Source organism: Struthio camelus, chromosome 1 (assembly GCF_040807025.1).
Source record: "Struthio camelus isolate bStrCam1 chromosome 1, bStrCam1.hap1, whole genome shotgun sequence".
In the NCBI taxonomy this organism is placed as follows: Eukaryota; Metazoa; Chordata; class Aves; order Struthioniformes; family Struthionidae; genus Struthio; species Struthio camelus.
The window spans coordinates 156,245,206-156,265,825 of NC_090942.1; the positions used below are offsets into that span (position 1 = coordinate 156,245,206).

A 20,620-nucleotide genomic window follows, 5' to 3' on the forward strand; every position below is an offset into this window, starting at 1 on the left:
AGGCTGTTTCTGCACCAAAATCTTGTGTGTAAGTTTATCCACAGCTGAGCTACCCAGTTCAGAAATGATGTTAAGGGAAATGGGAGGTTTCCATTTGTCTGACCGGATTTCTTCTGTTTTATAAGATATAACATTTATGTTTTCCTGAGAAATTAATAGATAAATTTAAAACATGGAGGAATAAAGAATGTTCACAGCAGGAAGCTGCCAGAACACAGTAAGCAACACATTGTATCTAGTGGTTTTAAAGGAATAAAATTATTCACAGATAGCGTTATATGATGAATGTGTTGTAGCAATGGTTTATTATCTACCTAGTCCAGAGTGGTAGGGGTGGGGTTCTTTAGCGCAGTTGTCGAGCAATACTTTCAGACCACAGATTTCCTTTAAATGACTGACACTTTCTTCAGCTGTTCTTTTAAAGATTCATCAAGAAATGTTATGTTTTTGAAGAATAAAGATATATTATTAAAGTCAACTGTTTTGGCAAAATACGTCTTTTTCTTAATCAGCTATGCTTGAGAGGGTTTAACAAACAAGTCTGCATTTCAGTTGAAGGCTAAAGTAGAACGAATTAATGTTACTTTTTGGAAAAATAAAAGATCACAGGTAATTTAACTTTGACACTTCTATCTATCAAAAGGGAAAAAAAAAAAACACATTATGAAGTTGGGTTCAGCTGTTTACCCACAAAACTAACAGACTGCTTTTTACAAATTTTTTCCTGCTTGAAGATAAACTAATATACTATATATTGTTCAATATATTTTTTCTAGATCTGCCAGGTCCATAAACCTTGTGAAATTGATCCTGTGAAATTAAAAGATGGTGAAAACCTGGAAAATAACAGGGTATGTATTAGATTTTGAAGATGCACGCTACTGTAAATAGAGTTTCTGTAACTGAGGTCCTCAGACGTTTTATGTTGCAAATAAATCTGTCATTCGTTAGAATGCACTGGAAATTTTCTTAGCACCACAAAGTGTGTATAATTATTTTACATGAGCTTCACATTAAGCTATAAGGCATAATGCTGAAACATGATATCTGCAGAATGTCAAAAAAAATCAGCAAACAAACAAGACTAGGACTTGCTGACAAATGACTGAATGCTCAGTATAGCACTTGGAAGCAAGGATAACCAGCTCTAGTGGTGCCTAGTGATATCATAGAAAACAATGCTGTAAAAAGGAACAATATGCCATATCGCTGGATGTTTCCTTTTCACAGAAGTAACGCTTTTACTCTTGTGCTTGAATACGCACATTTACCAAAGAGTGTATCACTGAGTGTTTTGCAAGTATATTATCTTGGAAGTAGGACTGTCATAGTGATGCCATTATGCCTAAGAACAAGAATAGTCTCTCTTTCCACAACGGGAAAAGACATTAATTTTGTCATAATCATTATATTTTTCAGGAGAACTTGAGGCAATATGTTGATCGCATTTTTACTGTAATTACAAAATCTGGTGTAAGCTGTCCTACAGTGATGTGCGATATTTTCTTTTCGCTGAGAGAGTCAGCTGCCAAACGTTTTCAAGGTAAGTTACTATGCCTTCTTTTATCTCCTATCTGTGGTAGCTTTTAAATGTGTGTGTAGTCTACTATTCTGCATGATCCATAATGGATTTATTTAATTGAACAGCAGCTTATCTAAAATACAGTTTGTGGTGCATATTAATACTGTTTTTCCCTTGAGAACTTGTTGCACAAAGAACAGAACTTTTGGTGATTATATGAGATTTTCTTAAATATCTTTCAAAGGAAAACAGCGTTTAGAAAGAGCAGTATGGTGGTATATATTTGTGGAATCAACACTTACAAATGGTACTCGGTTCTCAAATGTTCAGGCTTTTGTAATGGCTCATTCTGCAGACTCCGTGCAGCTGCATGATTTTCTGCTGATACATCAGTCTGTAATAAAGGCCAATCTATAAGTTATTAGAATCATTGCAAGCTCATAGCTTGAGGGGGCCCATATGGTTCAAAGGGTTTCTGCTTGTTGTGAGAGAATTCATTCCAAGCCCTCTTAGTTGTATTGGCTCTTTGAGAAGCAGCAGCAACATAAAAACAGAATCCAACCAAAAATACCAACCTACATGTTTCCACTAAGGGAAGCAGATGAGAATAGAACTTTTCAGAGAGAGTAATACGAGTTCAGTTTTTAACTAGTTGATTCACAATAGAGAAGCTCGAGCAGAATGCCATTGATTATCCCATTGTGTTCTTTATCTGTTTTATACAAGAAAAAAAATTATGTATTTGTGTAATTACCAAAAGGAACAGGAGCATTAAGACTGTACTGCTGTGGTGCTTGGGGCTATAACTAAATAGTGAGAGTTGGCCTCTGTGCTGAACTTTCTGTAATCTGTGCAAGTTATTCATCGTGCTTTGGTTGCATAGATTGAATATCTGACGTTCATACAAAATTTCTTGTGTGATGAGAAAGCGAATGGTGTTCTTGTCATGTTACTTCTTTTTAAAAGGCTATCATTGATGTTTCTTTTGTTTTACGGTAGCTAATCTCTGGCTCCAAGTCTTCTATCATCAGTTAATCCTCTAACTTGCAGATATATGCATTTGCAGCACATATTTGAATTAGCTTTTTGAAGGCATTCAGACAATTGCAGAAGGTTTTTAAGAAAGGATTCATGAAATGCTGAGCAGATTTTTTTTATAGGTGACCTAGATGTGAGGTATACAGCCGTCAGCAGCTTTATTTTCTTGAGATTCTTTGCTCCTGCCATTCTTTCTCCAAACCTCTTTCAGCTTACACCACACCATCCAGTAAGTACTGTATCAATTTTTTCTAGCTATGTATATGGTTCTGTCAGTGTAGTCTGTTTATCGGGTTGCTTGCTCTGATTCTTTTCATAGCCTTTAGGAGAAATAGCTTGGTCAGTTTATGGGTCTGCTAGGCTTGTCTTGCATGTGGAGTATGTGTTGAATGACTGTGTGTGTGAACAACTTAGAAGGTACGGGAGGATCGGTGAATTTTAAAAGAAGGTCAAACAAGGTAGAAGGTCTAAGTTACTGTGGAAAAGATAATCACTGCTTCATTTTTACTGCCTTACATTAATCCTGGATTGATTTTCGTCAGCAACACTTGATGTTTTGGGTGTTAAGCAAGTTACTCGAAACTTTACGTAGTTGTTCTGACTGGGGGTGGGAAGGACTCAAACAATTTTCAAGATTGACTTCTCTTTTGAATGTGATTGTTCTTCAGAGAACCAAAGGCAATAAGGTAGCTATGAAACATGATTGCTTACAAGAGTCAGATGCCTTTAAAATAAACTACTTTTTTTCTTTTACTGTTTTATTTGGACTTTTTAAATTTTATGTTAATTTTTTGCAAGTGAAATAGGAAATGTAATTTACCTTCCTTTGTGCCATGTCTTAAATATCCAGTCCATGTAATACCATTGTTCTCTTTCTTAGGATCCTCAGACTTCTCGAACTTTGACGCTTATCTCTAAGACTATTCAAACACTGGGCAGCTTATCAAAATCTAAATCTGTAAGTGTGACATTTCCATTAAAAGGTTTATTTTAGGAAAGCAATTTTTTAAATGCTTTTATCATTCTTCTTAATTAAGCCTTTCAAATGCTGGAGTTGCTCAAGGCTTATGAAAAACTTTTATTTATTGCTTTGATTATAAGCCACACAAGTTCATAGGGAGAAATAAACCTGCCTTTATTTGAACTACATTTTAATAAAGCAAAATTGTGTGTGCCACTATCCTAGAGGATTATTCCAGGGCTTCTCGTTCCATCCCTTTGAAAGAAAGGTAGCAATGAGGAAATTCAATACGTCCTCTGCTTGCCTTGGTACGTGGTAGCAGCTCTGCATGGCTTTTCGGGTTGTCTCAGCATTTTAAAGCTTAACCTAGAAGAATCCCCCACTGTGGGGAAGGGCTGTGCTTTTCCTACTAGTTCCATTTTCTGCAAGACAATGGTGCTACTAAATCTAGATGCCCGTTCTCTGGACATTTGATTGAAATGAAACATGTAAATAGGCCACCAAACTGCTCTGTCTAGTGATAATTTCAGGTCCCTGATGGTCTACTTAGGATGCACAGAGCCAACTGTAGATCAGTCTGTACCCCAGTGATGAATCCTTTGAGACCACAGAATTCTTTCTCTCTTCCTGTTTTTGTCAGCTTCTTTTAAGACCAAGACTGAAAACCAAAGCAAAACCTTAAAGCTTTGGAAGAATGCAGTATTAACTATAGCGGTTTGAACGTTTGGAATGCATTCTGCTACCTTTTTGAAATAAAAAGTTGGGTAGTACTGAGTGCATGCTGAATGACATTGAAGTAGTTTTTGCTTCTTTTTCTTACAACCAGAAAAAAACCCTCTTATCTGTGGTGATTTGTCTCATGAGCTACTGCTGCTAACAATAATATTTTAGCTATAAACTGTATCACGATTCGCATGGTTTTGGTTTTGTATTTCAGGCTAGCTTCAAGGAATCCTACATGGCTACTTTTTATGACTATTTTAATGAGCAGAAATATGCAGATGCAGTGAAAAATGTAAGTAATGCATGTGTGTGCTGAAAATATTACTGTGCAGTGGAAGGTGATGCTCAGAAAACTAAACTGCATCAATACGACTTGGAAATCAGCAAACGTGTGCTAGAAAAAGCAGACTGTCAGTAACTGTAATGTTCAAGAAACATGCATCGAATTGTGTGCATGTCAATAATAGAATCTCTTTGGATCTACTTTTATTTAATAATTCGGTTAGATCAACAAGCTGCGGCTTAGAGCTTGAGACTTTTGCGTTACAGGATGCTGTAGATCTGTGATGAAAACTGTCTAGTCCAAAAGGAAGTGAAAGAAGGGCTGGTCATCTGCAGTTTTTGCACTTAGGAGCATTTGTGCTATTTTTGGTATAAAACCCAAGAAATCTCCCAAATTCCTCAAGCACTTGCCATACCCTTCTGTTTAACTACTTTTACAGTATTTTCTTGTAGCGCAGTGCTGTACAAATGTTAAAGAATTTAATTTGCCTAATGCTGTACTGTTCTCCTATCTATGCTTTTTTTCACCTTTTAGTTTCTAGATTTGATTTCGTCATCAGGAAGGAGAGATCACAAGAGCATAGAGCAACCTATATTACTTAAAGAAGGGTAAGTATGCACTTGCAGCAAAAACTTGTACTTCTGTGCTTGTTACCATTCTAAGACAGCTATCTTTTTTCCCCCCCGTTACATCCATATGTTCAGAGAAACATGTCAGAAAATTTTTGTATTGCTGTTTCTACCCTCTGTGGCTGCTATAGTTTATTTTAACATCCTTTCATTTGATTTAAACGTTTTAATTTAAGTATGTTCTGAAATATGTGGAGGAAAAAGAAGCCTGTAGAACTTAATTAGCACAGCTAAGGCAAAATAAAGTTAAATCAGTGCTGTGTTAAAATCAAGTTCAATTTTTATTACTCCAGTGAGCAAAAGCTGTAAAATTCCACTGTGAAAGGCAGATGCTGAATATGTTAGTGAGGGCAAAGCCTGCAAATGGAATTTGCTTTTGCTGTTGCTGCCCTATGAAAAAATCCATAAGCTAATCGTTACCATGGCCGTTTGAGGAAATTTGTGATACGCTTGGAACAGTTTCTGGTTTTAGGTTTGGTTGTTTTTTTTTCCCCCCCCCCCACCATGTTCTATATGCTAGTTCAGTTTTAGGGACAAACTGTTGACATTTCTTTCTGACGTTTCTTTCTGTTTTAAAAATGAATTGGTAAGATCACCTAAGTGTGTTGTGGAAACAGCTTCTTTGGGCTGGGAGGAAGAAAGTAAAAATCCCTATTCATCCTGTCAGAACTCAGTAAGCTGAACCCCTGCTGAAAGTAAGCTTTCATGGTAGTTGTAAGTCATGTAAAAAGTAGGTTTGCAGTAAAAACGTGACTACCATTTCCAGTTAGCCTCTGCAGTTCACTTTAGTCCTCTGATGAAGGTCTGTCCCCAAAAGCCACTTCGTCTGTTTTAATTCTATGCATTTATCATTCTCTTGTTTTTGAAAATAAATGTATAGCTTGTAACATTTTTTCCCTCTAGCTCTGAAACATGATTTTTTTTCTGCCTCTGTCTTTCTTTTGCTCCTGTCTGATTTTTTTCTGTCTTTTCTTGCTCGGCCTGTGCCTGCTGTTGTAAGGACTCTTAAACTAACAGTAAAGAAAGTTGATGGTAATAGTTCATGCAGGTAAGATGGTAGGGGCAGTTGGTGCTTTGCTGTAGCTACCTGCTGACAGCGTGTCCTTCCTTCACAGCAACAGACTTGGCTGACTTAACTTTGGGAAGGAAGTATTCTGTTTAATAATCTTGAAATGCCTATGCAAAACCAGCAGAGTGTTGTGTTACCTATTTCTTGATGTTGACCAAGTCCTTCCCCCCCCCCCCCCGCCGCCTTAAAGTAAAAAATTTGCTGAAAGTAGAGAAGCAAGGGCTTTTATCTGTAGGCAAAGGATCCAAGAATTACTGAGATTTACTTAATGTTCAGTATACATATGCAGTGAGGCTGTCAGAATGCGACTATGAAGTTGCTATGCATTTTCTAGGCTCCTCTTAAGTAAGATTCAAGTAAATTGTTCTTAAGGTTAAGGAGTGGGCTTCAAGTGTGTATTTTCCATGCCCTTTTGTGTTATTGTCATGTTTTTGTCACGGGGAGTGGGTGGGAAATTTCACAGCCTTTGTTTGATTATTTTCCAAATCAATTGTTTGGCTGGTTAGAAAGGTTTCTCTTTCCCCATACCACATTTTTGCTTGTTTCATTTTCTTTTTGTAATCTATATTTCTTTTCTGTTAAAAGAACATCTAGTCAGAAAGCTATAGCATATGTACTTTTTGGGTGGACCATACCCGAGATTAGTCACTGACACTTGTGCCATGGCTGGCATTCATCATGCCATTGCTGCTCTACAGCTTTCTGTCTGATTCTTTCCAAGAGGAAGAGAACTAAAAGGAGACTTAGTCCTGCCATTCCTGTGGGTGAAAGGGATATGCTGATGCTTCCAAGTAAAGCTAATGCAGATCCAAACTCAGGTCTACCATAACCACGGGAATAGAAGGTTTCTCCAACCATCCAGCACTGAAATGTGGTTCATATTTTTTCCCTTTGTGTTTCTGACTGTTTGCTCCAGCTTCTCACACATTCTGTAAATGTTAAAAACAGTGAAATCCTTTAAATTAACTTTGAAACTCCTATGTGGTTCTGAATACTTGTCACCTATCTGTGGGAAGTAAAAGCACGCTCTTCTCTTGGATAAATTACTGAAGGTAGCTTTGGAGCTTCGAAGCCCTTCCTGTTCTAATATCAAAAACAGGTCCTTCTTCCACAAATATCCAGTGTCTGATGCAACATATAAAATGTGATTTTTAAACAGCAAGGAAGAATTTAATTAGGAATGTGCTCTCTGCAGCGTGGAGTGGGCCTTTCTAAAAGGGAGAGGCTCGGTAGGACAGTTTACAGTTGTAAGTCACCTTCAGGTGCCTACATGAAAAAGAAGAGACACTAACATGAAGAGCATATTGTCCACCCAAGGATATCTCCTCTTCTCTTGAAATTTGCCATAACCTTACAACACAAGAGTTACCACCCACCTGGGGTGAACCTGATGAGGACCTGATTCGTATGGTTGTATTAAATCTTTCTCAAGCAATCCAGGAACAAGATCTGAGATAGTAGCTGAGCCTTTTAAGAATGGGGTATAACTATGTTTTAAAAGGATCTGTTGCTGTATATGCTGCTTCTCGGCCTTTTGTCTCCAGAACTTTAGAGGCTAATGAGCAGCAGGCATGAATCAGCCCAGCTCGTCACAAAATAGTTAGTTTGAAGGAACTTCGGTTTCTGTTTTAGCTTTTAACTGCTGTTTCGTTGGATATAATGTAGTTGTTCCTAAGTCTAGGTATCACAAGTGAGAAACAATATTGGCTGTTGCAAGAGTTTTAGCTCTGCTCTTGAAAATCTTGAACCAAATCCCTCACTGTTGTCTGTATTGTGTATGTGCTTTGTGCTGTATAGTGCTTTCCTACCCGATTAAAAACTACTCTGTAGTAAGTGATTTTTACTGGCCCCGTTACACAATTCTGCATTTTGTATGATAGTGCAACGTGTAGAGTAGCTGTTGTCAACTCCCTACTGTGTATGCCTGTGCAGTTTTCACCCAAAGTGATGCCGAGCAGTATGAAATCAGCAAGCTTTCCAAAGTCACCTTGGAACTTTTGCATTGGTTTAGTAGTTTGGAAGACGCTAGATGTGTCGCAGTTCCTTGTAAGCCAGTTCAAATTTGAAATCAACTGAAGCTGACAATTCACTGCGTGACACCCCCCTCCCCTCACCCCCACCCCAGCATACACACCAACAAAAGCTTATGGCTTTGAACCATTAAGTTTTTTTGTGTTGTTACTGAAAACACATGTCCAGCTGCAGCATCAGTGTGCAATTGCAAATGGAGTTGTGGAAAGTCCTGAGTTTTTCTAGAGCATGAGAGTGACTAAAGTGTGTGAGGTGTAGTCCTGGTGCTCCCGGAGACTTTACACCTGCCTTTTAATTACTAAAAATACTCTAAAACTCTGGAGCTTTCTCACAGCTGAAAATCATGGTATAGTTAGGTCTGGCTTAGCAGATCCATGCTAGCCATGCTCAGCCCTCTTTTCCTGCTGTAGTAGGAAATCCTCTGACTGGGTTTGTAACTGAAGAAAGGGCAAAAGCTGTTACACTTCAGGTAACTAATTGGAGTCCACATGTAGACCACAAGTCAAGCTACATGTTTATCACATATCTAGATTTGGAAAAAGGGCAGGCTTAGATAACAGACACAGTGAACCTATCAAAATGGGACTTTTGTTTCCTCGTCAAAACAAAGCCTCAGTAATTAGAAAACACTGTGTGTCCCTTCCTAAAGCTTTGCAAGTGCCATCACGTGTGCGTGTGTGTCTATATATGTAAAACATATGCGTGTGTGTATATATGCACATATAAAATAAGTATGTTTATAGATTATGCAGTGTATTGGTGTAACATCTGCTGTCCTGTCTACTAGGTTCATGATCAAAAGAGCACAAGGAAGAAAACGATTTGGTATGAAAAACTTCAAGAAGAGATGGTTTCGCCTGACAAACCACGAATTTACCTATCAGAAAAGCAAAGGTAACAAAGGTTTGCCTATCTTCTTTTAATGCAAAAAAAGTAGAGATTGAAACATAAAGTTTATATAAGAACAGAACAACGAGATCTAGATCTGTAACTGTAGAAGGCAGAGTGCAGAGAAGTCCTGTTAGCCTATATGTTCTTGCCAGCATTTTAGTATATCTGTGCTGATTGATAGAGAAGGTTCTCGGATAGTGCAGGATTGTATAAATTAGTGAACTATTTGGTTGTTTTTATAATATCAGTTATTAACTAAATCTATAGGCTTCACAGTCACTTAGTAGATTGCCTGAGGAAAGAAAACCCAGGAGCTCCAATACCTTACACTAGAATTTGGATTGTGTTAGGCATTGTCAGATACATCTCAGCTCATTCTCGTAAACTCTGTAGCATTGGCTCAATGGACTGCCGTAGGCAGGAGTTTGACTGAAAACTTTGAACTTGCAAACGTTTGTTCGCTTAATGTTGCCTAGTATGAAGGATTTTGTTTTTCTCAGATTGGTTTTGTTCGTTCAGTAGTGCTTTGTGTTAGAATACCACTCTTCCATCATATAAATATATATGGAGTGAGAAAGGTGAGGAAACAGATTCAGATTCAGTAGCGCCTGGAGGCTGCTGGTCATCATTTCGCTCTCAGCTTTGAGATCTTATGTCACCACCACCACCTTAGTCCTGCTGAGTTGACAGGAATGATTTCTTTGCCTGTCACTTCCTCAGTAAATATACTGTGTCCTGCTGCAGTAGTCTATTTCTAAAAGGTTTGCTAGCATAACCTAGTGCAGCTGAGAACAGAAGTGAAATTAAGATAATACTTCAAGGGCATGCTAGTAAATCCCTGTTCAATTAAAGATTTTTTTCCTGTGCGGTCACGATAGTCTTCAAAGAAACTGAGATGCTGCTTAGAGTAACGACAGAGGGTGAAGTTGAGTTTGAACAAGTTGCTCAGTGTTGGTGTGTGTTTGTGTGTGTGTTCGGCAGGTGATCATCCTCTATGCAGCATTCCAATAGAAAACATTCTGGCGGTGGAAAGACTGGAGGAGGAGTCCTTTAAAATGAAAAATGTAAGTAGGTCATCTTCATTAATTTACTCGTTAGGTTGGTGGATCCCGATCAGCCTAATCGCCTTTTTCCCTTTTGTAACCCGGATTGGGTTTCTATTGAAAGATGTACAACCACAGCTGCTTGTTCTGTATATAGTAGCAAGAGTTTCCAAAAGTACAGCCCATTCAGATTCTTAACAGCCCAGTCAGCAGTCCTTGGGTTTCGTGATGTGCAGCACACTCAGTACTTAACCACTGCTGATCAGCTATCTGGGCTCCGTAGTGTCGGACACAGGTAAAATAATCGGGTCCCTGCACTTTGTCAGACCGATCTCTAGGGGAGAAACTGATTGCTTGTTTCGGTGAAGGATGACATCATCTTGTTCCAACTATCAGAATTTCTTTGTAGGGTAACGGAAGTGCATATGTATTTGGTTTAGGTCCTGTGCCAGAATAACATCTATGCTGTGCCAGTATGGTGTAGCATTTTGCCACATTATGGGAAATACAGCTGTACTTCTCATGCATGGAGCACTGCTGCTAACTTCTGTGTATGTTATACATACTATCCATTGTGCCAAAACAGTTCTTAGACGTGATCAGTTTAAATGATGTTAGGAGCCTTTTTAATACTCTTCTGCCTGTAAAGCTGAGCACAATCCTAAAATTTTATTTAAAATAAAAATCTTAGTGTTTTATGTGTATAAAGAGTAGATATTTAGAAACATAAGTGGTTGTGACTTTCAGCTTTTCTGCCTTTAAGTCTTTCCCACTGTCTGCACTGCTTCTGGGCACTATTCAGGGCGGTACTCAAACCTACGCAATATGCTAGGCTCTGTGCTTGTCTCCTCAACAGCACTTTGTCGAAGTGAGACTGTGTTCGACTCTCCGGTATTTTCCCCCACTTCAGATGTTATTTTGGTAGTGTGCCTTCATCTCTGTTAAAAGACAGAATAAGTTCCAGCTCACTTGCTCTTAGAGCCCATCTTCACTGTGTAGCTGGCTTTGGTCTTTGTAAGTCATGTTAATTCCTCCTAAGATAAGTAAAAGCAGCTAAGCTGCAAAATAATTTTCAAGCTACCAGAAGGCAATGGTGACACGTGATGAGTAGGACTGCCTTGAACTATAGCCTTCTGTGCTCTGCACGGTAGCCTACTTGAACTAAGAGTAGCCACACAGTTGAAATAAAAGTTATTGTGTACGGAGAGGAGCTGAGCTGTAACTCCGATTAACTCTTTAGTGAAGACAGTCTTTAATTTATGCTGATTCTACTGGGATAAAATGCATTCAGAACATCCCTTTATTATAGATATTTGTTATAGGAAGAATATCCCCTTATTGCTAACGTCAGATAATAGTACTCTGACTACAAACAGAAACTTGGCGATCTTGCATGTCTAAGTTCAGTATCACATAGGGAATTAAGGAGTTTATGTTCATTCCACAAAGTAAAATGCAGAGTCTTTCTATAAGTGGTAGAAGATACTGTTGCCACCTTCCCATGCTAATATATTTCAATTTGTCTTATATGTATAAATAGAGTACCAGAACAAGGACAGAATTCTCAAAAAACATAGCAGATGTATTTGCAGTGGATAGTCAATCCTGGGTGCTAAGTGTGATTAAAAATCCAAATTTTCTATAAATATTCTGCATGCATCTGTGCACAGAATTGATCCAAATCTATTTTCCTCACTTCTGGTAAGTCTGCATTTCTGGCAGTAAGGCCAGAAAGTCTGTTCACCACCTCTCAAGCAGCCTTCATCTTCCTGAGCAGAGTTTTGGGGGTCGGGGGAGCTAATGTTTTTTTTTGGGGGGGGGGGGAATTGTTTTTGTTTTTCTAAGTACTGTTCAGGTCTTCAGTGGTGTTTGAGGAGCAACTGGTGCTTTTGAGAGTGTAAAGGTCTTATAACCACTTGTAATTCTTGGCTTAGTTATTGGCTTTTGAATAACGGGTGCCATATGTTGGTTTACTTAGACTGGTATCCCCTTACGCAAAGCCATAGCCCTTAAATCTGTTCCTTTGTTGTAATGCAGAAGGCTCCATTCAGCCCAGCAGGGTGTTAACGTTTTTTTCTTCCTTGCGGTTCTGTGTTAAATGAGAGTTAAGCTGCACACTCCTGTCTTCCCCTTTCATTCTTTCCCCATCTCCCAAACTCAAAATTGCTAGTTCTGGCCTGAAAAGTTTTATTAAAATAACTCTTTAGTCTGTATTTCAGCAATGCTGGACTGATCACAGCTGCTGATAGCACTCCTCCACCGGTATTATGGTAGCCTTTGTGCTTTTCCAACTGATATCTGACATCCATGTGAAAATCTGGGGAAATGACTGTTGGAGCTTTTTATTCCCTTTCAGAAATGACACTAATTAAAGCTGGTTGCTCGTTAATTAGCAAGTATATTTGCAAACCATTTTGAAGGATGGACACTGAAGAGTATCACAAAGGGAGAAGAGATTGTGGCTGGTCAACCACATTGTGCCAGTCAGCAACATCACCCTAACCTGCTAGGTGAAGAAATCAGGCCAACGTTTCAGGCCTGTGTAATGCACAAGGTTTTTTGTTTGTTTTTTAAAAAGCACAGAGGAACCAGCTGTTTGGAAAATAATTTTCTTTATGGGTAACATAATATCTGATGACTTGAATATTCAAATGGGAAAGTAGACAGGGAAAAGGATGATTTAGTTGATACAGGGAGGAAAAACCCATTAAAATTTAAGTGTTTGCAGAAGTTAGAGGAAATGAAGATGGCTGACACTTGCCTTCCCAGCATTCATGGTTAAGGTCATTAGCTTAATTATCTTCAGTGTAAGATCAATATAACCAAGCAAGAGGGCTGTGCATCAAAAACTTGCTTCTTCAAGAGGAAGAAAATAAATGCAGTTGTTGCAGCTTAGGTTACAAGATGTTTTGAACAGGCAGGAAAGCTCTAGTTTAGATTTGGAGTGCCTAAGACAATGCAGAATTAACGTGTAGTTATTTGAACCATGCACAGGTGGTTAAAGAGATACACAGAAAACTGCATGACTGATTTTCTAATAGCAGATATATTTTTGGGGCACAGAAGCATGGGAGTTATTAAAAGGAAAGAATTGGGCTGAAGTGCATGTTAAAAAGACTGGTGATATGACAGTGTTAAATAAAGCAAAGCTGTCATGAAGGCTGGATCCAAACTCTGATTTTCCCTTTCCTGACTCCTGCTGACTAGCATTTCCTTTCAGCCCTGCATTCGTTTCTTCTGTCAGCCTTCCAAAAATCGGAGCTGCAGCATTATTTAAATTGCATCTTTGAGACTGACAGCAAATCTTGCAGAGGCCCAGCCCAGCAAGTTGGTATTAGCTGGTTTTAAATCATCTCCTACGGGAACAGGATCTTATTCCTGTACAAGGTGAAAGGTCTTGTTGTTTTAACAGCACATTTGCTGCTTGGTTTTGTGTTGAAATATATTTATTGGTGTATTCTTTTCATATGCTTTCTTTTCCCTTTAATAAATCTTCTGTCTGTGCCCAGTGTTAAGTTCGACTCATACTGGTGGTTTATTCTGTGACTTATTTCCTTGTTTGCAGATGTTCCAGGTGATACAGCCTGAAAGAAGAGTCCTGTATATCCAGGCAAATAACTGTGTGGAGGCCAAGGACTGGATTGATATACTCACCAAAGTTAGCCAATGCAACAAGAAGCGCCTCACGGTCTACCACCCTTCTGCCTATCTTAATGGCCACTGGCTTTGCTGTAAAGCTACTGCAGATAATACTCCTGGCTGCACACCCTGCACAGGGTAAGAACTGACAACATGACATTGGTCTAGATTTTGCCAGGGGGATATGTGTCTCTGCAGAGTGCCTGCAGATATGCAGTTGCCGAGATCTACGAGGTGCACCAGCGCTTTGGAGTTCTCGGCTCCAACGAGGAACGCTGTCAAAGACCATCTTAGTTGTCTTCCTTATGCTGTCAGTATCTGCATATCCTGGTCAACATGCTGAACGCTTTTGAATTCAAGGCATTGACAGGAGTCCATTGTGGGATAAGGTATTTTTTGTTCAGGCCATCTGTTGTTAGTAAAAATGCCAGAAATCCCTGCAACTTTGCTGTTTGTAAGTTTTCTGAAACTGAGAAGCTTTTGCTTCTAGACTTCATTCTTAACCGATCTTTTCTGAGAGCCCTCTCATAGCCTCTGTTAAATGAAGAGGTACTGTCCAGTTCCTAGGAGACTATTTTCATCTAAAATGAGAGAGGCAGCAAGTCTGTAGTGGTTGCTGGTCTCAGAGTATAAAATCTGAATAGTTGCGAACTCAGTGCTTGAGCTCCTCCATCTGGCTATAGTAGATTAATTCACCAAAGTGTCTGGATACTGGTAGAGTCTACCCTTTCAACTTAGAATAAAAGCATGTTGGATAATCTGGGCACAAAGGAGTTTTGGGCTTGTTTACGTTTTCTGCTGGGAAAAATAGGAAGTTTCAAGATTCTTTACATAAAATCTGATAGCTTTTATGAGTACTTTTAAGCATGAAAGTCACATGTGCTATCATCTTGTTAAGTGTTTTTTATGCCATGATACACTATCTATAATCTAACTTCTACCTCCCTTCCTGATGCCTTACAGAGGCCTGCCGGCCAATATACAACTGGATATAGATGGAGATAGAGAAACGGAGCGCATCTACTCTCTTTTCAACTCATATATGTCAAAATTGGAAAAAATGCAAGGTGAGGATGAAAGATCTTTGCATCTCCAATATATTTAGCAAGGTGAAAGTACTTTTGAAAAATTTTGTTCTAACTAGACTAGCCTTGCAGATCACGTTCCCTTAATATAGCGGCCATTATTTAACTTGTTTCCCTTCCTACTGCCTTGAGGCAGTTGCCTGAATTATTTTTGGTACACTCCGCAATCTCATAGTCTGTGCAAAGTTCTTTGCATGTTAAACAGTTGTTTGAAATACAGTCTTAACCACGGTGTCCTAAAATAGCATAGGCTCAGAGCATAGCTTGCGTGCTCTAAATTGACAAATCACTGCGTACACTAAACCAGAAGTTTACTGATCCTGAAAAGAAGCACCAGCAAAGTTGAGGTTTCAGTGTAACAGGGTTTTGTGTTACCAGAAGCCATGTGTGCATTCTCTGATTCAGTTCCCAAGAACAGACTGGATTCACGTGGTTTCCTCAGGCAGGCTGTTCTAGAGTTATCAACAAAAGCTAACCCTTGTGGACGTCTCTGAAATGAAAAGTGAAGTTTGGGCTGGGAAACACTCGAGCTGGGGGGAACAGAGATATAAAATGAAGGCTCAAAGAAGAGACAGCAGAGGAAGTTAGTACTGGTAGGCATGCCAAGAAAAGTATCCGGTGTACATGATGCCAGACTTGAAATCCCAATTTAGTACAGGGAGTGGCAGGGAAGCCTTCACTGTGGCACTAACCTTTAAATAGTACTTTATTTTATAATATGAAATAAGCCAGTGGTGTCAAACATGCAGCTTGGAAAGCACTTTAATCCATTCCTGGCCGCCATGCAATTGCAAACTTAAGATCCCCCACCACTTCCGAGCTGCCTGAACCCATGCCCAGCTTCCCCTGTTCCGAATCCTCAGTGCCAGCGCCAGCATCTGGTTTCAGTGACGGGGAAAAGGACACAGGTCTGGCACAGACAGTACAGCAAGGGGAAGGTAACCTGAAAGCTGAGAAATGAAACAGCAGTAAAACTATGTAAAGTTAGGGAAAAATAGAGGCGAGTAAAATATTCTCTTTCACCTTCTAATATGGTCAGCCACAACGCAGTAAACTACATGATGAAAATGTTGCATGTGTTTATGTAAGCAGTGTCCTAGTCTCTTACGCAGCGAAGTTCACTGATGAGATGAGAAGGTAATGTTACAGCTCACTCCCTCGTAGAATATTTCCTTTAGCAGGCAGCCAGGCAACAGTTGTGATATGTTCTACTTACACTTGCTTTCTGATTCTTTTGGGGGTAACGTGGTAAAACGTCTTCCATGCCTGCTTCAACCTGTAGTTCTCTTTCAAATTCAGTCTGTTGTGAAGAGCCACACTTTGCTGCTTAACTGCTGCTTATGAACGTTACCTGTCCTGCTTTCTGACAAGAAAGTACTTGACTTTATGCAGGCCGGTCCTGCAGCGAAGTGGCATGTTTTGGCCTGTGTCAGTTCTCAAAGTGTGTGCGTGGTTCTGCTAGTGGTACTAGAGCTGCCTCAGTTATGTGCACAGGAAAAAACCTGGCCTGCCTTTTTTTTTTTTTTTTTTTAAATAAATCTTTTTCTTTCCTCTGAGAGGAGATAGGAGCACTACCAGCACAGCAGAGCACAGCTTAGCACAAAGTTGGGAGCAGCTACCAGGCTTGTTGCCCTTTCCTTATGAGACCAGAAGAAAGAGTGGGAACAAGCCAGCCTCTATGCTTACAAAGCAGCCTAGCAGAAGGACAGGGAATGACCTCTTCTGCTGTCACCGTTGATGTCAGCTGCAGTGCTGTGATGGTCACACTGAGGCAAACTAAGTTTAGGATCTGCTGGCCTGTGTGAACCCCAGACAGAGTATTTTTAGTCTGCCTGTTCCACTTTTTCAGACCTATTCCTACTTATTCTTGTACCCTATTTTTTTCTCCCAGAGGCCTGTGGCAGCAAATCTGTGTATGATGGACCTGAAGAAGAAGAATATTCAACATTTATCATCGATGACCCTAAGGAGACTTATAAAACACTAAAGCTGATCATTGAAGGTGTCGGAACTTTAGAGCAGGAACATGCTCAATATAAGAGGGATAAATTTAAGAAGACAAAATATGGAAGCCAGTAAGTATGGGTTGTCCAAACAGAGGAACAGTCCTGGGAGACAGCAATTCACTTGCTTATTGTCTGGCTGTCACCCTATTCATGCTCAGAAAAGATCCTGCAAATGCGTGCAAAGTAAGATTTTGACTTTAGGATTGATACCATGGTACTTTAAAGGGTTGTAAGGAATGTTTAAGTACTTTTTTAATATAGTTTTATTCATAAAGATAAGTGTGATTATTTTTTCTAATTTTGAACCTGTGCCCATAAAATAGGGAGTAAATAGCAGAAGGCACATGTATTTAGTGTGTATTCGAGAACGTTGGTTTAGAAGTGGTAGGAGTGGCTGATACAGCCATATGACCTTATTTTGTGTACATATAAACAAAGCAGTTTTGGGCACAGCTGACATAAAAAGATGAGGGAACTCAATTCAACAATCAGTCAGTTCTTCCAGTTAGTCAGATGCAGAATATCATTACAAATATGACTCTAAAAATCATACTCCCCGGAAAGGTTTTGCCAGTTCACTCTCCATTCTGAGGTTTTGATGTCCTGACAGAAAACTCTGTGTAACGCTTTTTCTAATTTTGTTTTCCTTTTAGAGAACATCCTATTGGTGACAAGAGCTTCCAGACTTACATTAGGCAGCAGTCAGAGATCTCAGCACATTCCATCTGAAGTGCAACGAAAATCACAGGACAGTGCTCAAAGGTCCATCAGTGAAGCTAAAAATGCAAAACAAAAGGGAAGCCACACATGTAGCAAAACGTATGGATAAGTGTCAAGCTTACAAACTTTGAGACTTGCTAAAGGTTATATTCTCTTTTCAAGAAACTGTTACAATAGTTGCTATGCACTTTATTCATCTGGTTGTTGACAGATGATAAAACTCTGCCTTCTAGGCAGTTGTTGTCATGTGTATTTTTAAATTTGCTTTGGTTTCTTGGAATCTAGTGATCAGTTCAATGATCAAGCTGTGTGGTCTTCATCTTGACAATTCCCATGCAATTCCTTGTGTTTCAGAAACCAAGCATGCTGCTAATATGCAGCATTTTCTAGAATTGTTTATTACTGTTTTTGTTCCTGGTTACTGTATATTATGCCACACCCCTTCGTGCTCTCTTAGGAAAAGCTTAGTAACACTTTGCTTTTAATGCCTGCATTTAGAAAAAAAAGCAGAGAAAAGCCCTCTGGTTGGTGTAATCTCTTGCATTGTAGCTTGTATTATGAGCAGGCCTTTTGTTTTTACGGCAGCATAATTTTTGCTAAATGTGCACAGTTTTTAATAGAAATCCAGATCTGAATGGTACTCTTGATATTTTTGAGATACAAAGTCATTTTCCCAGATGCATTCAGCAGACTGAAAATGTACTCTCAGTGATGTGATAAAACTGACTCCTATAAATGTGAGTAGGTAAGAAATGAACTAATGTCAAAGTTGCATGGTTTTTTATACAGTCTAGTAATGATAACCTTTGGAAATCTGCCGATGGAAAGGCAAGGTAAGCTGATTGTGAAGACTTTTCATCACAACAGCAAGAAGGATGACTAGAACACAAGTCTGGCAGCTGAGATGCACTGAGTCCCAGGCACAAAGTCGTCAACATGGATTTTCTGTGAAAGGATGTTTAAGCACTGGAGTCCACACTGTCCCGGTACCACTTGGTTTTCTGGAATATAGATTTCTACTTTTCCAAAAATGTTTTTAAATACTTTTTTAAAGAGATTTGCTAAAGGTAATTTCCTATATTAACACGCATAATGGTAACTTGTTAATGTTCTGAGTGTAGTGAAAATTGAATGAACTATGTATCTCACTAATACCAACAAAAGTCATTTAAGGAGGGGAATAGAGATCTGCTAAATATATATATTTATGTATGCTGTTTAGTTGTACTTCATAATTTTTCTCTGTGTAAGGGTCTAATTCTCAGTCATCTAGCTTTGATAGCACAGAAGCCTGTGTGATGGACTTTGAGCTTCTGTGGGGTAGAAGCTAGTGTTGATTTTAAGCTGAATTGGACCAGAAAACATTGAACTTCAGTTTAATGTGAAGATATCTGTATCTTTGCCCAAATGTTACAGAGTAACTCTCAATTGTGTCCTCATTGCATCCGGTGTGATTTAAGATGGCTGAATTATTTGGAATGCCTCTGTTCGTTAGTGATGCTCTTAGAAATGAGGTTTTCTTTTTGTTTGAGTATGCAGTAGACCACCTCCTAGTAGATGATAAATAATCCTTTATTCATCTTCACCCAGAACACTGGGGAAAGGGAAATACTGAAGCATTACAGAGATGCATTTTGGACTCCAAGCTTTTAGCTGCCATGAACTGCAATTTTTAACATGTATTTGTAACTTAATATTGTTTATAAAATACTAATGACCTGTAATGTGTGTTCTACTTGCCAATTAAAAGAAATGTTTTATTTCTGAAAACTGCGTGTGCACCTGGAGTCTGTTTAGGTTCACAGTGGTCACTAGGGGTGCCCCGTGGCACAGCACCTGCTGTTCAGAGTTGGACTGTGGATGGGGATCCTTGTGAGTTTAAATCAATCTGGTGGAGCTGCTGAGTCCCATCTTCCCTTTTCCTCCCTTCCCCACCCCTTCTCTTGGGCCAGCATTGTACCTGTGGGACTGTGCAGTGAACTGGGTGGGCCACCTGAGCCAACTGTAAACTAATCCAGCGAAGAAAGCAGTTCTTGTTCAGCTAGATCAGTCTTTTGAACTGGTTCCTGGTGTTATTACACAGTTGTTGCTGGTAGGGATGAGGGGCTAGAGCATGTTGCAAGGACAGGAGGGACAAGTGGGAGCATGGCAGCTCACACTGAGATTGGCTCATGACCTTGTGGCGCCACTGCTTGTTGGCTATGACCTGTTCTCTGGCTCAAGCTTGGTCACGTTACTGTTTTTTTGCAAGTCAGTCTTGGTCTGCAGCAGTTTTCTTCAGTGTCTGCTGAGAGTTTGTAGAGCCAATCAGTCCTCCCTGAAGACTTGTGTGAAGTAAGCTCTGAGATTTCCTGTGGCATGCCTGCACTTTACCATTTCTGTTGGGGAGTATTTGCAGGAAGGCTAGGCACCAACACCTCCAGTGTGCAAGGCTTTTGGCCAGCTCAGGAGCGTGTTCATCTAGCTTGTGTTCAGCATACCTCCCACTGCTGCATCAGATGTCTCTAGTTGTCACCAGAAATGGATGTCCATTTTTGGGGAACTTCTGGAGAAGAGCTTTTGCAGACATGCTCTAGCTGAGGGACAGCAGTGGTTTAACAGATAGACCACAGCCAGGAAAGAAAAACCAGACTGATGGTAGAAATCATGTCACAGGTGTTTTGGTGAAGGTGAAACTTACCACAGCCTGCAAGGGTGTGATTTTGCTTTCTTGTTTTAAAAACAAACATTATTTTAAGTAAGATGATGCAGTAAAGTTGGTAGGTGATTTATAAGAAGTGAGCAGATTTAAAAGCAAAATAAGCGTAGCGCCATTCCCAGGTCTGTCTCCTTCCAGTCCTTGAAATTCCCACTTTTATCTCATTTGCTCTTCCTGACTACCTGTCTTGTCTGGCTGCTGTTTTATTCCATGCCGTGATGTCTCCATCTGTCACAATATGCTCTGATTTTCCACCCCAGTTCTGGGCCTCCATGTTTGTAT

At 39.5% G+C, this 20,620-nt stretch overlaps 1 protein-coding gene across 3 annotated transcripts in view; it reads left to right on the forward strand.

The window, feature by feature from the left end:
• Positions 1-19,410, forward strand: part of RASA3 (RAS p21 protein activator 3) — a 187,326-nt gene extending 167,916 nt beyond the window's left edge. For all 3 annotated transcript variants that reach the window (XM_068926036.1, XM_068926047.1, XM_068926026.1), the window contains 12 exons: positions 777-851; positions 1,420-1,543; positions 2,683-2,789; positions 3,441-3,518; positions 4,459-4,536; positions 5,062-5,135; positions 9,044-9,150; positions 10,129-10,211; positions 13,756-13,967; positions 14,793-14,896; positions 16,806-16,989; positions 17,574-19,410. In XM_068926036.1, coding sequence (XP_068782137.1) covers positions 777-851; positions 1,420-1,543; positions 2,683-2,789; positions 3,441-3,518; positions 4,459-4,536; positions 5,062-5,135; positions 9,044-9,150; positions 10,129-10,211; positions 13,756-13,967; positions 14,793-14,896; positions 16,806-16,989; positions 17,574-17,649 — 1,302 coding nt within the window. In that variant the 3' untranslated portion in view covers positions 17,650-19,410. The remainder of the gene's footprint in view (positions 1-776; positions 852-1,419; positions 1,544-2,682; positions 2,790-3,440; positions 3,519-4,458; positions 4,537-5,061; positions 5,136-9,043; positions 9,151-10,128; positions 10,212-13,755; positions 13,968-14,792; positions 14,897-16,805; positions 16,990-17,573) is intronic.
• The last annotated feature ends 1,210 nt before the right edge of the window (positions 19,411-20,620 follow it).